The sequence below is a fragment of the Serinus canaria genome, chromosome 21 (assembly GCF_022539315.1).
Source record: "Serinus canaria isolate serCan28SL12 chromosome 21, serCan2020, whole genome shotgun sequence".
NCBI classification, from domain to species: domain Eukaryota; kingdom Metazoa; phylum Chordata; class Aves; order Passeriformes; family Fringillidae; genus Serinus; species Serinus canaria.
Window position 1 is genome coordinate 2,896,274 of NC_066334.1, and position 22,164 is coordinate 2,918,437.

General features: G+C 45.2%; 1 protein-coding gene across 1 annotated transcript; it reads left to right on the top strand.

Moving 5' to 3' along the window:
- The first annotated feature begins 1 nt into the window (after position 1).
- Positions 2–17,106, top strand: DRAXIN (dorsal inhibitory axon guidance protein). Its single transcript, XM_009095625.4, has 7 exons — positions 2–163; positions 8,174–8,649; positions 9,962–10,149; positions 10,534–10,645; positions 11,004–11,093; positions 11,341–11,430; positions 16,083–17,106. The coding sequence occupies exons 2-7, from the start codon at positions 8,190–8,192 to the stop codon at positions 16,193–16,195; spliced, it is 1,053 nt and encodes a 350-aa protein (XP_009093873.1). The 5' UTR covers positions 2–163; positions 8,174–8,189; the 3' UTR covers positions 16,196–17,106.
- The last annotated feature ends 5,058 nt before the right edge of the window (positions 17,107–22,164 follow it).

A 22,164-nucleotide genomic window follows, 5' to 3' on the forward strand; every position in this document is an offset into this window, starting at 1 on the left:
CTTCCCCCTGTCTCCTCCTCCTCCTCTTCCTCCTCCTCCTCCTCTCCTTTCGGGTTTGAACACCCCCTGCCCCCCGCAGACCTGCCTCCCCTCCGCCGCTCGCACAGCTCTGCCCTGCCCTGCCCTGTCTGTCAGGCTCCGCCGGACCGGCACCTTCGGACAGGTAGGCAGCGCTGCCCGCGCCGTGCTCACCCGTCCCGGGGCCAGCGGTGGATGCTCCGCCGAGCTGATTCCCCTCTGCTGTCGCAGGGACTGGGGAGGAGTGGGGAACACCTTCCCACTTTCCGTGCACCCCGGAGCAGACAAAGACACGGACTGACGGGGATGCCCGGTCCTGCCGCCGCCGGGATGCGCGCGGAGCTCCGGTTACGGCGGCACCGCTCCGCGGTGCGGGCGAGCGGAGAGCTTGGATAGCACCGGTACCGGGGCGCGGTGCCTTCGGCCGGACCTATTGTCACCCGTGCAGGGGAACGCGCTCCGGACTCCGCGGGTCCCGCCGCGGTTCTGCCACACGGGTCGCCTCCGTGCCCTCCGCCGCGTGCCTCGCAGGGATGCGCGGTTCGGGTCTGGGACTCGCGTCCCACCGCCCCGCTGTGGGTCACTCCTGCCACCTTCCTCCCCAGGTCGCTCTGAGAAGCAAAGTCGCCTCGGACAGAGGCACCGTCCCTCTCTCAGGGTCTGAGCCCCTCGCACACCCCAGGGGAACGTCCCGGCTCCGAGCCAGCGATGCCGAGGGGCGACAGAAGCTTTTCCCACCGAGTCATTGTGTTTACAGAGCCGTGCGCTGCCGTGCACCGAGCCCCTGGCTACCCGCGGCTTGTTGTCTGTTCTTCCTCTGTTGCTAAAAGTGAGGTCTCATTTCTGAATTAAATCAACTTGGCATCAGTTAATGGCTTATTGCAACTAGGAATTAATCACACAGAATTTAAGTGGCACTTATCCAATTCACACCTGAAGTTTTCTGTCAGCTGGAGGGTTTCATGGAAGTGGTTTTGTATTGCCATGTTCTCTCCCTTGAAGAAGGCATTAATTCTATATATACGGTTCAGAGTGAGAATGTCATGCAAGGAAGAATGTTGAAAGCACAGCCTAACTGTTTTGCCAGTCGAGACAGATCCATGTCTCCCTCCCAGCAAAGATCAGGGCAAATCTGCCCCATTCTTCCCAGTAACACTGGCGAGTACTTTCCAGCTGGGTGAGCAATGACCTTTCCTATTGATTGTGTCCCATTTGTCACCTGGCATCACACATGAAACCAAAGAGTCTTCTCTGCCATGCTGACAGCAAGCAGCTATATCTTTGGTGTGAATTTCAGGCTCGTTGCTGTTTTAGTCTCTTTATTGGGTAGAGCAGACTCTGTTTGATGGCAGGTCGCCTGTGATGGCTGTGAAGTCCCAGAGGGAAGCAGAGCAGAGGGTTCTGCATATTCATTCATGGGCCCCTCTTACCCTTCAATGCAGCGACTTGCTGGGCTGGCTGTCCCTGGCAGATGTTGTGTTGGGAAGCTCTCAGGGCAGGCTGGGCTAGGCTCAGGAGAAAGAGAGGCACAGCTGTGCCTAGGGGCATGTATTGACTCGAAGGCGTCCAGTGTCAACCAAAACCAGGGTGATGGAGCTCAGCAGGGACTCAGGCAGCTCATAAGCCTGGGCTGCAGCAGAGGGAGTTCCCTGAGCTGTGCTGTGTGAACAGATGACTTCTGTCCTCATCAGCAGAGTAGAGCACAGAGAGATGGGTAAGCCAGAGGTGATGGGTGAGGGGAGTCCCAGTTCCAGCCCTCCAACTAGTGTTGAGTGAATCAAGTTTCAAGTGGTCACTGGATACAAACTGCCCCAGGGAGAGGCTTTGTGAAGGCACAGGGATAGCTACAACTACTACTTAATGCCTTACAAGCCTGAATCTTTACGTCCTGTCTCTCCTGTCACTAATGCAATTGGTATATTACTGAATTTGGCCCTTTCTATTCTGGAGTGCTGTCTCGGGATAGCAAAAGTGAGAGAAAACAGCACAGGTAAAGGAACCAGGTGTTTCAAGGGGCAAAGTGGAGGGGGTGTTCAGGTAGCCTGAATATCTGCAGAGAGGAAATTTCTTGCATCACAGTCAGGAGGGACAAAGAAACTTTGGAGTCCAATAAGTATGAAAGGCAAGATAGGGAGGAACGGTGATGATGGAAGCAGGAAACCTAAAAAGCAGGGCAGCTCTGAAAAGGAACACAAAAGGAATGAAAATCTGTGAGCAGGGAGCTGTTCTGTCATCCCAAGGATGTCTGGGACAACTGCAAAAACAATTGAAATTCTTTACAAATCTAGTGTGCAGGAAATGTTGGAAAGAATAAAATGTTAGTACTTTTGCCCTGGAAAGGAAAAGAGAAGGGCAAATATTACCTGCCTGCTTTGGGAGACCCTACAAAACTGGGATTGAGCTTTTAGAAATAGAAAAGTCTCTTGGCAGATTGTTTATGAACCTTCCCAGCATTTGCCTCCAGAAACAGAAAAACAGATGGAAAGAGACCCAGCAGGGAAGTCAAATCTCATTTATCTGCACAATGCCATCCTCATGGCTCCAGCCAGCTCTCTGCATGTCAGCCACCATAGAGCCTACCCCATCCATTCTGCTCCAGGCCTTCTCAAGCCCATCCATCACCCCATGGCTCCTTATTTACAGGGAGCCTGGCACACAGAGTGGGTTTATTGTCTGCCATCCCTGCCACACAGGCACATACACACAACACCCATGCAGATGCCCATACATTTTGTGTATTGCTGCAGATTGGGGTTGTCTGGAGTCCAGGAAATCTTTACACATGTCTGCCAAAGTCTGAGTTTTTGGCTCTGAGTCTTGTCAGAGCCAAAAACAAATCTAGCTCAGCACACCTGCTTGGGTCCAGCTTGGTTCAGCCCTTGAGCATAATAAATGTATCAAAGATCTTGACAGTCTCTCAGTTCAAGGGTTTTGTTCCTCTTGGGTGTGACATGAAGAAATGTGAAAAGTTAAAGCTAGGACTGTCAGATATCATGTTTTAAGTGAGACACATGAATGATTGCAGATGGTCTAATGTTCCTGTTTTGTCAAATCCAAACCAAATACACTAGGAACATTTTCTGAGTCTATTTCAGAACCAAGGTGACACAACCATATTTATAGCAGAAAAACATGAGAGAATTTCCATGTACCTGTTTAGTCCATGGCTGTCTTGCAGGATTACGAGCAGAGAGCAGAAAAATAGCAATTATATTAATGAGTCCAGAGAAGACTTCCCCCGGAGAAAATGATCCAAGATGCAAACCCCCACCCCCCCTGGATTTCACTTAGGGGATGGTAAACATCCACTACTAACCCAAAATGGATCAGAAATTGTGGCTGGAAAACAGCAGTGCAACTCACTTACCAGCCCTGAGTCCATACTCTGGGCAGCTCTTTGCTGTACATATGTTCATGTGAGATGCAGATTTGCTACCTCAGGTGCCTTGTAATCCTGAGGGTCTGTAAGGCAGTGCAGGAAGAGGGGTGGAGCAATAAGGATGTCGGTCTGGTGTTGTGAAGAACTACAGGAGCAGCTTAATGTGGCAAATACTCCATCTATTTCCCTCACTAATATATGAATCCTAAGAAGATTATGAATTCTGGGCTTTGTTGTAACATGTGTGTTTGTTTATAGCAATTTAAAGGCATCTTAAATGGAAAAGCAACTCCTTATAAAGCCAGACTTCTTTTTGTCTGGTGTGTATCTCAGGCAGAATTTCATCCTTTGCAGGCTGCATCAGCAGGGTGAGAACCTTCCTGTCACCTGCATCAATGATCCCAGGGCTAGCATGGGATTCTTTTTTGGACTGTGGTCCTGCTAGAAAAGAGGGAGAAGTTTATTTTGGTGCTCAGCCATCTGTGTAGCATTCACATTCTCTGAAAAAATCCCTTCACCCAGGATTTTTCTCCTGGGAAACTGAGAAGCCTCAGAGAAAAGGAAAACAATTCTTATCTCATTTGCTGCTCCTGTGTTGTGCTCACATGTGGAGTATGTTTGGAGATTGTTTTCCCACAGGTGATTGTTCCATTGGATTCTGCTGGGAGTTGTTTGGATTCTTTGGCCAATCAGGGCCAAGCTGTGTCAGGACTCTGGAAAGAGTCAGGAGTTTTCATTATTATCATTTTAGCCTTCTAAGTATCCTTTCTGTATTCTTTAGTATAGTATAGTACTCTTTAATATAATATAGTATCATAAAATAATAAATGAGCCTTCTGAGAACATGGAGTCAGATTCATCATTCCTGCCTTCATCTGGGCATTCCCAGCAAATGTAATAAACCTGAGCACTGAGAACTAGGGATACTGTTGTGTTATCTAGCTGTCTTTTGTAAGGGTAAATTCTACAGGGTAAGAAAAATGAAGGAGGTGTGAAGAGTTTTCTGGAATTAAAGGTAGATCAGGACATGGAGACAAGTGGTTAGGAGAAGGCTGGGACTGCTTTGCCTCTAGCACAGCAGTGTTGCATTAACCCAAAACTTGTCCATGCACTGGTTTGGTTTAGCAAACAGCTCAGACCTCCCCTGACAACAGTGCAGCAGTGTAGGTTGTCAGGCAATGCAGGTAATCTGCATTATTAATGCAAGATTCCCAGTGACGGTAACACCGTGACGTTAACCTGGCAGTGCAGAGATGAGGCAATCTGTGTTCCTACCTGCATTTTCATCCTGGTTTGTGCCAACAAGACAGCTGGGCTGCTTAAATAAACACCCCCTCTGCTTTGAAGCAGACCTTCTGTTTTACTGCCCTGCAGCATTTAGCTGTCTCCCAGCTCCCACTGAAAATCAGAATGTGTCTGTCAGATTCACCATCAAAGGGACACGTCTGCGAGAGTGAGATTGGAGACACCCTTGCATTCTCTTTGCACTTGTTCTCTCCTCTTGGTATTTTGCCTACAGATGAAAAGGTAAGATGCTCTTTACAGCTCTTTGAGTTGTTCTGAGTGATGTCTTAATCCAGCTGGTTCGCTCTGGTTCTTAAAGAGAAAATCCTAGGAAAAAAGCGAAGACCCCATGGTCTGGGGAAAAAGCAAATGACCCCATGCAGAGCTATGTGTTGCTACTTGTTTTAGTAGTTTGGAAGAAGATATTAATTTTTTTAAAATAGATTTAGCTGTCAGTCTGGTTTTCCTTTGTTCCAGGTAGCTGCCAATAAAATTGCATTTCTAGTGTTACACCTTTGCAAGTGAGCTTCCCAGTGCCTCCTAAATCAGTCCTCAAGGAACAGTTTATTGTCTTTTATGGCCAGTAGAAAGACCTGCTTTTTGAAAACTGCATGAAAAGAAGGCCCCTGTGCTGCCTGCCTCTTTCCAGGGAATGGCTGAATTGAAAACATGTTCCCAGGCTATGAGCAGCAACAGAGAGGAATCTTGGAAAGGCAGGATTGGCTGGTGAGTGCATCAGCAGGGTTTTTTCAATTAACAGGATGAAGGCATCTCTCTCTTAACTCCAGGATGCTGGGCTGCTGTGATGGCAAAGTTTTCACTGACTCAAAATTCTCCATATCTGTCTCTCAGGCTGGAAGAAAAGGGCAAAGGAAGAGCCCAAGCTACTCATAGCATATCTTCTGCCAACTCAACAAAAAGTGGAGTCAGAATTGGCCTGAAAGGCTGTTACCTGCTGCCCTTCACAGGCTGCAATGGCTGGTGTCATGGTTTGATACTGGCCAAACACCAGGCACCCACAAAAGTTGTTTGCTCACACTCTTATGCCATAGTTGGGCAGATGAGAAGGAGAAAAAATTAACAAATTTAATTGAGATTGCGATAAGGACTGGCAGGAAAGTACTCTTAAGGGCAAAACAGGTTCAAATTTAAAGGTATAAGGTAAATTTATTATTAACAGAGTCAGAGGAGGATAATGAGAAGTAAAAGAAGCCTTTAAGACAACTTCTTCCCCTCCCCAGCCCTTCCCTCTTTCTCACTAACAGCACAGAGCAGAGGAGGCTCCTCTGCTCTGCCATGGGTTCCCTCCCACAGGCAACAGCCATCCCAAAACTGCTGTGGTGTGGGTCACTCCTCCACAGGGTGAGTCCTCAAAGGACAGGCTGCTCTGGTTTGGGAGCAGGGCCCTCTCTCTGTCCGGGTCTCCTGCTGGATCACAGCTTCCTCTGCCATCCACCCACTCCACTGTGAGCACTTTTCCCAGGGGCTGTGAGTGGATCTCTGCATGCCCTGTGGCTTCATACAGCACAAGGGCACAGTTTGTTTTACTGGGCTCCTCACCACAGCTTGCAGAGGAATCTCAGTTCCAACGCTTGGAACACCTGTTAGGAAAATTAACCCACAAGCACCAGAGGTTTATGTCCAAAAAGGAGACAGAGGAGTCCTTTCTGACTTTATTCCAATAATGGCAGAGGCCATGGGGCATTCCCCTGGGGTCTCTCCAATTTTTGGAGGACTCAGCCTCCTTTTTATCCCAATTTCCAGCCACATTTCCTTTCTCTCTTTCCCCATCAGCTGAGGTACTTGAGAGGTTCAGACTTCCCAGAATGCCTGATCCCAGAAATTCCCTTTTCAACAACCCTCCCTTTTCATTTTTAATTCTTATGGAATTTAGGGGTTTTTTTCCCCCACTGTTCCTTTCATCTTTCAAATGTCTCATTTCGTTTATCAGCAAACCTAAAGATTATTTGTAAAAGCAAATATCTTTTTCCACTCATCAATCAGTGGAATCCTTATTGTGGAGAATTTATTTTATTTCTTTTATTCCTTATTGTGGAATATTTGTTTTCTCTACCAGCAGACCCATAGCTTGTTTGTAAAAACAAATCCACTGTTCCTCTCACATCTCCTTCCCTTCCCTTTGGCTCTGTCAGACATGGTGGAAGCTTCTAGCAGCTTCTTACAGAAGCTACCCCAGTGGCCCCCTCCCCGCTACCAAAAACCAGGCTGTGCCAAATCAACACCCTGGCCAAGCAGAAAATCACCTGGAGGAGGGAGTATGAGCCCTTGTGATAAGCAGCAAAGTGGTTCTCCTGGTGAACAGATGGGAATCAGGTGCAGCCAAGTGCTGAGGTGCAGAAAGACTGAGATGAGGTTGAGTGAAAAGCAGTGGCTGTAACTCTGTGCTGCTTTTGTGGCAGTCAGTATCCCAGGGAGCTCTGTTTTTAAGCATGTCCTCATGCTGCCCAGAGAGAGAGGGACAGTCTGGAAAAGCTGCACTAGAAATGCTGCAAATTCCTTCCCCCATTTTGTGGGGAAGGACAGGGGAGAATGACTGAGTAACTTAATTAGAGATTGCTCTGACTTGTACAGAGCACCAAGCCACAGTGTCCCAAAGCCATGTCTTGGAACACAAACAAAAGGATGAAAGAAGACCCACAAAAATATAACAGAGAAGCAGAATGAACGAGAACAGTCTGCAGCCACTGTGCTGGTGGACTCAATGGAACTTGGTCTCGATGTTCTTGGGACTTAAATTACCCTCCCAGTGACAGCCTTGCCTGGTGACCTGTGCAGGATCAAGGAGGGGAAGTGTTCAAGCTAAGGAAACCTCAGTCTGCCTCTGCCCCTTGGTCCTTTAGACTAGCATCCCCTGCTCTGCTGACAGCCTTTTTATTTCCCTGCTATGCCAAGGGGTATCAGCACAAAATCTCCAGTGTTTTTTCTTTCTTTGACCAATTTCCACCACTCTGAAGCAGTCTGCAAGCACGTGTGGAAGTCTCTTGTCTTGAGCTGCTCAGGGCTGTTACTGGTTCTGTGTGGCCACCATCTGCCTCCAGTTCTGTTCATTTTGACATCTTCATTGCAAGAAAACCAGCTGTGAGGAGGGGCCAGTGCCCCTAGCCCAGGATGCCAGCCTGGCAGCTGGTATTGTGCCAGGCTCAAGAGCAGGAGCCAGCCCCCCAGCCCCTCAGATGGTGGGCTGTGAATAGGAGGGTAGGGGGGCTAGTGGGGAATCAAAGGGAAGTGTCCTGCTGATTGATGACCTCATTTGCACATGAAACTGGGACCTCTCAGCCCTGCAGGCCCTGCACATGTGTCTCAGCTGCTGTAACCAGGGCTGGGAGAAGAGGAGATAAGCAAAGGGAATAACTTGCTTCCACCTCAGGATACCATAATGGTTTTTATCTAAGTGTCCTAGGACTGAATCTTGATGACCTTTCCAGTTCCTAAGTGTTGGTTCCTTCCCCCCCCCCCTTTTTTTAATTGCAGGTGAGACAGAGCACCCATGATTATGGAAACTTCTTCCACCTTCTCTTCTTTCCTTTTCCTGTGTGTGCTGGTTCTTTCAGACATCAGTCTTGCAATCTCCCTGAACCCTGGCACAAAGCTCAAAAATGCCCCAAACAACCACCACCTTCAAAATCAAGAGATGTGGCTGCAGCAGCCCAGGTCTGGGCGACATCACAGGCAAGGCTTGGCCAAGAAGGAGAGGGTCCATACCATGCCTTCAAGAGGGCAGCTGGCTGGGGAAGAGACCCTCAAGATGGGCAGTGGAGCTTCAGCTGTGGAAGAGCTGGTGGCAGAGGGACAGCCAGCAGCCCTGAACCAGAATAAAGATGTGTTCCTGGGGTTTGAATTGTCATATCCTGAGAAGGAAAACCAGTCCCCAGGCTCTGAGAAAGGAAAGAAGCAGAACCGAGAGCATCGTCGGCACAGCCGCAGGGACAGGCTGAAACATCACCAAGGTATTTGAGCTCCAAGGGAAGGTGGGGCTGTTGTGGCACTGGGAATGAGCATCTCTTGTGTGAAGGCAAGAAGTTGCAGCTGTGGTGGAGCCACATGCATGTGTGGAGGGTGTGGAGTGTGTGCCTGCTCTGGGGAGAAATCCGCCAAACAAAAGAGGCACAAGAAAAAAGGGGAACTGCAGAACCAGGATTTTAGTGCTGGCTGCAATTTTGTGAAAATGACCTAGTTTGTCTTACAGGGGGAGCTCTGAGAGACCCTAAGACTTGAGGGGCTGTTTTAGGGTGGTCTGTTTTGTTTTTATTTTCCTTTTTAGCAAATGGCCCAATTTAGGAACACGTATGTCTGAGCCATGCCCAATCTGTCCACTGACTTCAAAAATAATGAGAATTAGAAAAAACACAACCCCTTTATTTTCCTTTGGAGACCAGTTTCTTCTCACCAGAGCTTGTACTCTTCTATGTTTATGCTGAACAACAACAACAAAAAATTCAGATTTTGCCTATGTGAAATTGCAGAGATAACTTTAAAACATTGCTTGATTTTGACCGGGACTGCTTTCCTTTGCAGGTCAAGTTGTGGGTGGGTGTTGCTGTGGTATGAGCTCAATGTGGTAAACCTTGAGTTCTGTTAAAGCAAGGCAATTTGTGTCAATCTAGACTATGTGACAAGCTGGGTGTCACATCCTTGAGTTCCATCCTTCACTCCTCCCTGCCTCAGTAAGAAGAGCTCTATTGTTTTTTCAGAGGACTGACTAAACAGCTTGTGTTAGAAATATGAAAGAGTATGCAACAAAGCTGATTTGAAGCAATATTTGCAGACTACAAACAGGGCTTATTTCTTGAGGTTAACTTAAGGTCTATATTTAAATTAATACTTATGAAGAAGAGGGACATTTCTGTGTAGATAATTTCAAGTTAGGTAAGTCCTGACTTGAGCTAAATTGAAATAACTCACTACTAAGATCAAATAAGAATGTATTCACAGGTATTTGCAATAGCTTAATCCTTTGGTTTAAAAATGGTTAAACAGGTACATTTTGTACTTTTGATACCACAAAAAACCATGTTTTGCTTCTCAAACAAGAGACAGACATTCAAGGAAGTGTGATTTTGTATGTCTTAAGCATAAACTCTGGACCTGATTTATCACTGTAATAGCTCATGACTGTTATACAGTGGTTTAAAACAGTAGCTCAGGATCATGGAAGAGTGGTTGGCAACTGGATGAAACATGAATTCCTTTGATTCAAATCTGTCACATGGAGAAAAGGGATGAGAGAGGTAATGCCACTGTACCTGTTGCCCTCTGCAGGGAAGACTCCTGGTGCTGGGCCAAGCTCCCTGTACAAGAAACCCAAAAGCTCTGAAGAACAGTTTCAAAATCTTCAGGCAGAGGAAGCTACAAGTCTGACTCCCAGCACACTCCTCATTGCTGCACTGGACACAGCTGTTTCCACAGAAGAGCCTCCTGTTCTTCCAGCCACTTCACCACGGTCACAGGTAAAGAGACAGCTGGGAACTGTTCTGTACCTCCAAGCCTTGCCTCTCCCTCAGCTATCCAACTTCACTGAGTTTCAAGGACCAGAGAGACAGTAGGAGCTCTTGACTGAAGTGCCAGCAGGTCCTAACACTCCTTGCTCATCTGTTATTCTCACACAGAAGCAGTGGAAACTTCCCTCTTGGCTTCAGCCTCAACAAGAGAGAGTTCTTTGCTTTTGAAAATGAGATGCCAGGAATCCCCCGTGGATAAGACAGGAGTGGAGGAGGGGAGGGGCAATCATAAAGCCTTTTTAATGTAAAAGCAATGTGAAAATTTGCAAATACTTCAGTGTCTCTACAGACAGGTAATTCATTGTCTGTCTGGGTTTTTTTTGTGGTTTGCAGGCTCGCCTCAGGCAAGATGGGGATGTGATGCCCACCTTGGATATGGCACTCTTTGACTGGACTGATTATGAGGATCTCAAACCAGAAATGTGGCCATCTGCTAAAAAGAAAGGTGCTAAACCTCCCTGTGATCTTTCCCAAAAGTCATCCTGTAAGGCTTGTCTATGGTTAGTATTCAAAGATGTGCTGAAGGACAGGAGATCACAGCAGTGGAGGAAGAGAGAAGCAGCATAATGCTGATTGAGTTTTGTGCAAGGTTACAGACTGTTTCTCATTTTGGATGCATATTTGGAGGGCAGAGTAAAAATGATAAATGGAGAGTGGAGAAATAGGGAGGAGAGTAGACTATGAAGGTTTAGAGTTCAAACTCTTGAAATTTGAGGCTGTTTTTATCCTGGAAAAATATATTCTCCAAAAGGAAAACACTAGCATGAAATTTTCTATCAGCATATAATTTTTTTTTCCCATAGAAAAACGCCGCAGTAAGAGCCCCAACAGTGGAAATGAAACCACGACAGCTGAAGGAGAGCCATGTGATCACCACCTTGACTGCCTCCCAGGTCAGGATCAGCTGGGCAGAGTCATTTCTCCAAACATGGGATGTTTGCAATCTAGCCCAGGTTTTAAGATTTCCATGCATTCTGATTTCTACTAGGGATAGGCAGTGGTATGCAAGGGAAGGGCAGAGGCTCTCTAGGCGTGCTTTGGGACCAGGTGATGTCTGTACAACGGAGCTGTCATGGGTGTCAGTAGCCCTACAGGTAGGGGGATACCTGAGCTGTGCTGACCCCTGGTCCTGTGTTGCAGGCTCTTGCTGTGACTTACGTGAACACCTCTGCAAACCACACAATCGAGGCCTTAACAACAAGTGTTATGATGACTGTATGTGCACTGAAGGTGAGTGCAGCTCTTTGCTCCCTGCCTTGGTTTAAAAGACAGGTGCCTGCCAAGGAAGGTGGGAACCTCCCTTGGAATGGAAAATATTAACCCCTTCCCTCCAAATTATTATAGCTTTGAAATTATAGGGCTTTCTGGCAAAGATATGAGGAAAGGAATAACAGTTCTTTACTTACTATCTATCTGTGTGTCTATCTATCTATCTATCTATCTATCTATCTATCTATCTATCTATCTATCTATCTATCTATCTGTTTATATATATAGTTGTAGCAGGCACATGGCCTGAAAGGCCTCCGTGGAGGGCAGCAGCCTAAGATAGGAAATGCTGAGTCATGATGGCTGGACCTAAGAAGCCCCTCTTCTGCCTTCAGACCCTTGCTTATCTCTCTGTAAGACTATAGGTTACTTTCCTTTTGACCCTTACTATTGGACAATTTCTAAAACTCTTGTATCCTATATAAAGATTTATTTTTGCCCAGCTTGGGAGAAGAGCTGTCCCTGAGACTTTCGCAGAGGCTGCAAATAAATGCATCACTGTGGAAACTCACACAGCCTTCTCCTCTCTCTCCCTGCGTCTGCCTAAGGCACTTAGCAAGCAAAAGAGCTGAAATCACAAAATGAGCTGATAATCACTAAGAGCTGATCGCATTTAAGAGCTGAGCTTGCTAAGGTAGCCAGCGGCTGGGAACTGCCTGGGAGCCCAGGCAAGCTGTGCTGAACAAGGCTGTGCAATCCGGCCAGCTGGGGATACCCTGAAACCCAGCCAGAGGTCGCATTATATATATCTATATCTATCTATCTATCTATAGATAGATAGATAGATATAGGGATATATGGATATGGATATAGATATATCTATATATAGAGATATATCTTTATATCTATATCCAGATATATCTCTATATCTATCTCTATCTAGCTATATATAGATATCTTTATATATCTATATAAATCGATCTAGATATAGATAGAGAGATACAGATAGAGATATCTATATCTTTATCTATAGAGATATCTATATCTTTATATCTATAAAGATTTCTCTATATCTTTATATCTATATCTAGATATATCTATATATATAGATACATATAGAGATATAGAGAGATATAAAGATATATCTGTACATATTGATATATATTTATATCTATATCTATATATAGAGATACATATATATATTTATATCTATATCTAGATATATCTATATATATAGATACATATATATTTTTATCTTTATATCTATATGCATATAAATCTATACGTATGGCAAGACAGCAAGGATGGCAGCAACACCAGCCAAAAGCAGAGCCCCAGCCCCAGCCCCAGCCCCGCCCCTCGGGCTCCTCCCCTTGGTGCAGTTCCGCTCACAGCCAGCAGGGGCGCTGCTGGCTCCCGGCCGGGCAGGGTGGGTGCGGTGATTCCCCCAGGCCAGCAGGGGGCGCTGTGGCGGCTCCGGGTCTCCCTCCCGGGGCTGTGGCGGGCGGGCAGGCAGAGACAAAGGGGCTCCCTGCAAACTCCCGGGGGCAGCTGGGCCCGGGGCCCTCTGCACGGCAACAGGGACTGCAGCAGGAACCTCGGAGCCGCAGGCTGGCACCGCAGGGGCGGGCAGATCCCCAGGGTGGCAAGTTGTAGCACTAAGCCCCAAACAGTAGCAGAAGCAGAAGCAGTGGGGGTGGGTCTTGGTGGACACTGAGTGTTATGCTGAAGTATAGCAAAATGCCCAAAGCAGTAGCAAGAAACTGCAAGAAATGAGGGACAGGGAAAGCTGCTTGGCACAGATCACTGGTGAAGAGGACCCAGATGGGGTCTTGGCACAGCACACACCAGCTCTGGGCTCCTAAGTGGCAGAGGAGCAAGCCAGCAAGCCCTAGTCACAGTACCAAAGGGAAAAAAAATGAAGTGGGGGAAAAAAGAAAAATGAGAAAACCACAGGGCAGCAGAATCTCAGTCAGACCCACTGTACTGCATGGCTGTCAAGCAGCCACTGGAAGGGAGTGCAGCCCCTGGTCCTCAACTCTCGCAGGATCCTGGGCTGCCCCTCACCCATCGTGATATTGCTGGAGCTGGGGAGACAGTGACCATGCTGGACATGAAACAAAAGCAAACATGCTTATGGGCTATAAACCATTCCCAAGACACTCACCAACTTTGTAGCACTGACTTGGAATAGTGGTTTGTATGTGAAAGCAGGAGCCAAGCTTTCCTGCTCTTAGCATCTCTCTGCCATGACTCACAGTGTGACTATTGAGTCTTCTAGGATATCTTGTTTTCTCTCTTGAAAACAAAGATCCTGATGTCTACCAACCTAACAGAAGAAGCCACAATATATTAACATTTTAGTGGTATTTTCAAGTATCATAGACTATGAAAACACTGTTTTGTATGACCTTGTGCCTAACATGACTTTCCCAGGTTAATTTCAACTAAGCTTGTAGCAATTTAGTAGATGTGGGAAGGACTCAGGCTTTTGTTTCTTAAAACTATTTCTGAAGAATCCACAGCAGCCTTTATTAGGCAGGTGCATTATGAAAGTGTTAAAAGGCACTCTTCTAGTCTAAACATGTTCAGGATCAGCTCCAGGCACTGAGTCTTGCCTGCCAGAAAACATTCTGTTTGCCAAATTTTGTGACCTGCATCAGGTACCCAGTGATTTGAAAAGGCTGTTTGCCTACTTCTTACCCAGTCCAATGGGCAGCTTTCCTGGAGTTGCAGTGTTAAATGATAGTCCTCACCCTGGGCGTGTTGTGTAACACCACAAGGTCCTAATCAGAGATGACCTTCTGATAGATTAGCCTAGAATCATGTTTCAGCAATCCTTAATGAGGCTGCCCCAGGCCCTGCTTTATCCTTAAGCCAGTCATAAGTTGATAGCAAATGTGCATCCTGTGTAGCACAAAAAAGATCCCCAGAGGGAAGTTCCAGGTAAGATAGACAAGAGGCTTAGATAGGAGTAGAGCTCTGATCTTGCATGCTCCCCTTTTAGGAGGCCAGTTTGCCCTGGGGTGGTTGGTAATGAGGGGCACAAACCCAGCTTTTTAAGGTAGCTGCTCTCAGTGTAGCCCAGGGACACAATTCCAAAGGACTGCTATGTGACGTCATCTGGATCTCCACTGTACAACCAAGGAAAGTTTTGAGCTGTCTTATTACAAAAGCTATAAATCCTCTGCTGCCTGCTCTAGAAGTGAAAAGAACTGCACTTTCTATAATGATCAAATCAGCTCCTGCCAACCCCAATGACAAGATCCTGCACTACTGAAAAGCAGAGTTTTCATGAGAATTATTTACCCTATTTGGCCCAACTAGCTACACATTCTGGTGTAACAAAGTCAGACAAGAAACACCATAAAATCAACCTCTTGGAGCCAGAAAACAAATAATTACCATGACCGAGGCTCCCATTACCTTCCACTGCCTTGGGAGAATATGTACTCATGGTTTTTACAAATAAAATGCCTTTTTTCCCCTTCATACTCACTCATGCTATATTAGCTAGCTTCCTTCAGACCGTGCACACTGAGCATCTAAAACAGAGAAATTAAAGGAGGTGAGCAGTGGGCTTTGGATTGGACCTCCCAGTAATAACACTTCAAAGGCTCTTCCCTTCTCTCTTGAAGCTTCAGAGAAATAAATAGCAAGGGGAGGTCCCTAGTCATTGCTGCTGCACATTAAATCTGTAGTAATTTCCCAATGGAGAGATTACTTAGACAGTAATGGGAAGTAATAGGAGGAAACCAAGCAGGGCTTCCATAAAATCACTGGAAACAATTGGAATAATTCATTGGTATTTCAAGAATCCAGGGAAAGCTGACTGAACAATGAATCCCAAATCAGAACAGTGAGCCAAACAGAACAGCAGTGCCCAGAGAGCAATAGGCCTTGTCTATGGGAGGCATTTCTCTCCCACCCTGTTTGACACAGCACCAGGATTGTCCCCAGTGCAGCAGTATCTGAGGCAGAGAAATAGTTGGTGCTACTGCTGTAGTGAGCCCTGCTCCCTCCTCACTTCTGCACATTGTGAAAATCCCCAATCACTTGTTTTTAAAATTTTAAAAGTTTAATAGTAATTAAATGGTTATAAAAATTATACTAGAATTAGAGTAATAAAAATTTGGACAATTAAGATTAGGACAATATAAGACAATAAAAACAAAGAGTTAGGGACAGTCCTGGTACCTCTTTCTGGTCAAAATAAGCCCAAAAAAGGCCCCACATTAACAGAGGATTAACCCTTAAAACAACAGCCTGTTGCATATTCATACATCTCATCCATGATGCATAAATTCCACTCAGACAGAGGATTCTGTCTGGGCAGTGTCAGCTCCTTCCTCTGAATCCTGATGGTGTCTTCAGGGCTGAGCGAGGCAGGAAGAAGTTCGTTTCTCCTGATAAGGGAGCAGTAAATTCTCTTTCTCTGAAAGATTTTGGTGTCCTGTGGCTGCTACCTCAGTATGAGTCCTCTCTTTTAAAAAAGTATCTCACATAGCATACTTTCTATTTTAACATTATGTTATAACCTAAACTATATTTAACACACTGCTTAAGAAAATTAACACAGCATAACTTTCTAACATAAGACATATAATATTCATTTCAATATTTGCAAAAAGCCAATCATAAAATCCACATTTTTCACAATATCTTTTCCATAGGGCTGCGCTGTTACGCCAAATTCCACCGGAACCGGAGAGTGACCCGGAGGAAGGGGCGCTGTGTGGAGCCTGAATCAGCCAACGGAGAGCAGGGATCTTTTATTAATGTTTAGGAGGGTGGGACTCCTGCCTGGATGGTCAGGAGCTGGGGTCAAACTGTTTATATCTAGGAGTGGGAATTAGAGGGAAAAGCTGAGCAAATGGTGGAAGCTGCAGGCTCTGAACATGCCAGGTCCCAGCTAGACTGAAACTCATGTTCATTATAAATACACTGACATCAGCCTTTTCCATAGCAGGACTGCACTCCCTGTCCCTTCCTTCAGCATATTCCTGCCACTGAATTGAGTCCCCCTCTCCTAGTTAGCAAGCAATGATCATCACTCCCATTCTGATGGTCCTGGCAGGAAAAGGCTCTGCAGTTTCATTTTCTCTCAAGAGAGGCAAGAATTGGAAATCCTTCAGGGCCAAGGGGATATGAGCTTAAACTTTACCCCTTAATTATTGCTTGAAAATAAAGGTAGACAGATCCCTCTTAAGAACTGGAAGTTCCTAGAGAAGAGGAAATTTGTAGCATCCAGGTGGAATCAAAGATGGGAAACGGATCAGCTGCGTGCCTAGGTGAGAGAGGACCCTCTGGCAGACCTCTTGCTCTCTCCCTTTTTCACTGCTCCAGACATATTCCTTAGCTGTTACACACTACCACTGCATCTTGGGACCTGTCATCTTTGGGACCATCCACTCCCACTCCAGCCTTCCTTCCTTTCAGAGGACCACCTGGTTTCTGCAAGGATGTGGCAAGATATCCCAGCTTGTAGCTCTCACTCATTTATCTATCCCGCCAGGTCTGTTATTTTTAATTATTATTTTTAGGAGCTTTCTGGGGAAGTGATAGTTTTCCTAGTGAGCCAAAAATAAAGTTTTTGGTAACAGGAGATAGGGACAGGCTGTTCCATTGTAGTAAAACCTGTGACATGTTGCATGTGTGTTTCTGTGATATGTAAATAAAGATATGATGGATATCCTTTGTGCAACTCTTCTGCTTTTTGACTGTACCCAAGGATGTGGAAGAGCCAGAAAAGCCTATAAGGAAGTTGGTCAGCAGGTAACACTGGTAACCACTTGAGGTAATCACACAGAACAATTGTGCCACTGGTAGAAAAATTTCTCTGCCCAAGGTTGCCTGTATTCTCACTCAAATTGGAGATAAGTGTTTTCTACCTAATGTAGCCAGCCAGATGTTTTAAACTTCTTTATATTAACACTTAATTACTGGATATATTGGAGCAACAAAGGCTACGAGTGTTAACCTGGAGTAGTGGTAGCTGGTGAAGATGTTCTTTGCTACTGCTAACACCCCAAAACCCTGACTTCTGCAGGGAGGCAGCTATGATGCTTTTTATATCCAAGAGCCTGGAGATGCATAGCACTTTCTTTAGGAACAGAAATATTAATCATGGTGCTGTGGGCAGAATCCTCTTTACACATCTTCCCTAAACCCCCTATGTTCCATTTAGTTAGTCAAAACTCCAATTTGCAATCTTGTTTATGCTAGGGTGCCACTTTGCATTGTGTATTCACTCAAAGACTGTGAGTGTTACACTTTACATCTCTAATTTGAGTGCCCACTCATGGCCACAGGGAAATGCTGTGAATGTCACAATGTCACTTCTGACCTGTGCACACCTGCTAAAGGAGGAGTTTTTAATGGGAGCACTTAGGCAAAACCTACCACAGAGCTGGATGTAGCTGTTTAGATTTCTGTCTACAGCATGACAGTCTTAGCACAAAAGGCAGAAGTAAAGAAAGGTGGTTTGCCTTCAGCTCCATGCCACAGCAGCAAGGATTCAGTTTATTAACCCAGGGAGTGCAATAGTGCAATGCAGCCCCTCCCTCCTTCAGCCCAGATGTGAATAGTGGGTGGTGCTGCCAGAGCCATTGTCAGTGGAAGCATAAAGGGAAAAAGGCTCCTAATTGATCACATTCAACTGCAGAGCTCTCTGCCTCTGGTCTGTGTGACACTGATGACAACCACATGCACAGGCACTATCAAAACCAGGTTTGATATCACACTGTTTTTTAGTGTAGGAGCCAAGGTCTGGGGGGAACAGAGCAACTGAAAGTGAGAAGGAAATTTTGCAGGGGTCTTGCCTCTTACACTACAAATGGGATCCTTGTAGGATCATGGACAGTGTTTTAGGCAAGACTGTTGCATATCATGAAATACAAGCAAGTCTGAATTTTTTCTCAGCTTTTAGACTCTAAAAGGAGACTTACTCCTTCAGTTCTTGCTCCTTCAGCCTTCAGTCTGCTATTAACTCTGAATATAAAGAAAACATTATTCTTATTGATGGGATTAGTTAAGGTCATGGAAAACTCCGTTAACTATTACCAGTCAAGTTTACTGATACAATTTACAGATTACTGGATTGATTGCTCACATTGGAGTTTCAGAAAGAGAGCCTGTGACCAAGTGTCATTCCTGCTGAGTCAAGCAGAAGTGGAGCAGGCAGGGTGAGCAGTGGTACAGGCACATGCTACATAGCCACAGCAGCATGAAAATAATCAGCCTGAAATATGGCTCAGGCAGATCAACACTGACTTCACAATTGCAGAGCAAAGGAACGCTGTTGAGTAATAACGTGCAAAGGTGTGGAATGCAAGAGCAGCCTGTGGTATAAAACCTCAGGGCAACATTTGTCCAAGTCCAACCCACTTTTGAGCACAGCAAAGCTTCTTAGTGCCACTCTGTGCTGTCTCGAAGGCATGACAGCAGCTGCAGAGCATCACCATCATGGGTTACTTTTAGCAGCTTTCCCCTTTCTTCCCAGTGTCTTGTAGTCACAGTGCTGTCAGTAACAGTTTTGCCTTTGGGGGCATTAGGTCTGAACAAGAGAGAGATACAAATGTCAAGCAAGACTTGATTTATAAATTCTTCTCAACTGATTGTTTAAGAAACTCAAATTAAGAATTCACACAAGCTCAGCTTCTCTGCTGCGCCCAGAGAATTTAAGTCAGAGCTCTTGCAAGATTGTCTATTGTCTTGAAAGGACTTTGGACCAGGCCCAAACCAGCCATAGCAAGACTCTGTGCAATAATTTCTAAAGTTAATCACAGAGCATGCATGCAAGAAAGGTGAGTGACAAAGTCCCACCCAAAGTCCTGTTCTACAGCTACAGCTGTTAGTAGCCTCTGAGAGTCCAAGGGTTATGCATCACCTTAAACTGCTTCTCCAAGGGTGAGAATTATTCAACATGGAAAAGAGAGAACAGCATGCTGTTTTGACATAATCATTTCAACAGCAGCCTGCTCTGCAAATGCTGTTGAATCTCAGGGATGTTGCAGGTAGTTGCCAAAATTATGACTGCAAGAGAGGCAAGGAGTGGAAGCACAAATTAAAACACTTGGGAATCATTCTGTCTCAAGTCTGTAATAGTCTGCATTCATTTTTGCTTGGAGGTGTTTTATTGAAACTCTCCCTCTTCCCTCCCTCCCCCAGTAATTACCCTGTTGTAAATCCACAGTGTGTGAAAGTGCTTCAATTTGAAACCCAAGCTGTACCAAATTGTTCACATCCATGCCAGTCATTCTCTGCTACATGAAGCCTGGAAAAAACATTGCTTTCATATTTTTTATCAGAAAAAAACCCCGAGGGCTGCTGTTTTCTTGGAATGTTCTGAGTGAGCATATGTACTCCATAAAACCACTTCTGGTGTGTCAGTTCATTTTCTGGAGTGCCAGTGAACCTTGAAGAGTGGTCTCTTAATGACATCTCAAAGCTTTAGTTAGATTTCAGAAAATCAGAGGAGCAGCTCGTTGCTGCTGAGATGGGAAGGACTTCCAAGTGCATTTGTCAAGACACCACATTAATGTGACCCTCTCCACTCCCCAAATCACCTTGCCAGTGAAATTGCAGTGAAATTGCAGGAGGAGGCTTTCCACCAGCATTATAGAATGCCTTCAGTTTCCCCTCCAATCCAGACAATGATTCTGATTGCTGACTTCCCACTGGGATTTAAAAGGGAGTTTGTAGAGCCAGGCAACTTCTATATGCCCTTCCTCACTATTTATTCAGAAAGGCTCTGTGGCTAATATATATGTATTTGTGCTGAGGTGGTGCCTTCACTGCCCTCAACTCCATAGCCAGGGGCAAAACTCAGAGATACTGGTGTCAGCTGCAGCCTTTAGTTGTCTTCAGACTAAACCCCTAGAGAGGGGAAGAAAGGCAGAACTATGAGGGGTGAGCTTGTCTCCACTTCCAAGGGCCAGCAGGAGCAATTGCATTAACTCTATGGAATTAACCCTATGGAATTGCTATCATGTTACACACCAAAGGTACAGTGTCCTGAAAATGCAAAGGAAAGCATTTCTGCCTTATTAGCCTCACTTTTATACTATCAGGAGGGGATCCAGCTGTGTATTAGGCTTTTACTCAGTCTGCACAAGGCAAACCAATAGATTTTTGAAAACTACACACCCTGCATAAAGCAGCTAATTGCTGGGTATTGGTTGCAGTGAGCTGAACTCACCTGGAGCAATCTTCTAGTCACAAAAATCTCTGCATCCAGTCTCCTGGGTAACCTGCTTCTCCCTGCAGGCCTTCTTTAACTTGCTGCTTTTCTTCTTCACCATGTTGTGTTGCTTTATCAAAACTGGGGAAGGGAAGAAAGACAGTGGGTTACACAGAGGGGCATTTACAAGGTACACCAGCACAAAGTAGAAATAAAAAACAAGCAACTCCCAGATCACACAGGTGTGAGAGACATACAAATGCATAATGTCAGTCATAGCTCTCATTGTTTTCATATCCATGAGATAATTCCTAAGTCCCTTGAGTCCATGACATGCAAGCCCAGGATATAATAAGCAGGGATGAATTAGCTGCATGATACATTGATGAACAAAATGAAATCAAGTGCTTTTATTGTACAAGGGGAAATGCTTTGCATTAAATAGAGGACACATCAATTCAAATTATGGCTCACACTGCATAAATGATAATGAGACTGTCTCAGGCTGAGTGAGAATGCTGAAGGACCTTTGCACACCCACACTGTCACTATAGGACAGTGAAATAAAATGACACAGACACACAACTCTCCAAGGTAAAAAAGAGGGAAGTTTAATCTCTGACTCCAATGTTCATAGATTTCCAAAAGTGACAGTGGATTGGAGGGTGACAATGCCACCTCTCCAATGACACTGGACAAACCAACAGTCCATCAAATTTCTCCTCCTCCATAAAAGAATGCAAAACAATTAGGTATTTACATAAGGTGTGTGAGAAAGTTTGTTACAAGAATGTCAACATCAGAAGACTCAGAAAAACTTAAAAAGCCAGAGTGACACCCACATGATGCTGCATCCTAACAGTGCTTATCATTCACCTGGGACAGTGGAATTTATCTTCAGAACAAACAGTTCTCCTTTGATAGATACCTGTCTTGGCAGAAGGGCATCCTAGTGCACTTCACACACAGCACTGAGCCAGCAATATGGCTATTCAGTCTCTCTGTCTTTCCCCCCATCCCAAGTTTCCTACATTTTTGTTATTTACATTGAAATTCAGTCATTCCTTGACTGTGGAATTTTCTGGGTCCCCAGGATGAAGGAGGAATTGAGAATCTGACTCCATGTTCTTAGAAGGCTAATTTATTATTTTATGATACTATATTATATTAAAGAATACTATACTAAAACTATACTAAAGAATATAAAGGATATCTACAGAAGGCTACAAAGAATGATAATGAAAACTCATGACTCCTTCCAGAGTCCTGACACAGTTGGCTGTGTTTGGTCATTAAGTCCAAACAATTCACATAAAACCAATCAAACCTGTTGGTAAACAATCTCCAACCACATTCCAAAGCAGCCAAACACAGGAGAAGCAATCAGATAATTATTATTTTCATTTTCTCTGAGGCTTCTCAGCTTCCCAGGAGAAGAATCCTGGGCAAAGGGATTTTTCAGAAAATATGACAGTGACACTTGACATTAGTGGAACCACAAGCATTGATTTCATTTGATACCACTACTTCTGCAGATGGAGACAGGACTTCCCTGCAAGACACAGTAATGTGTC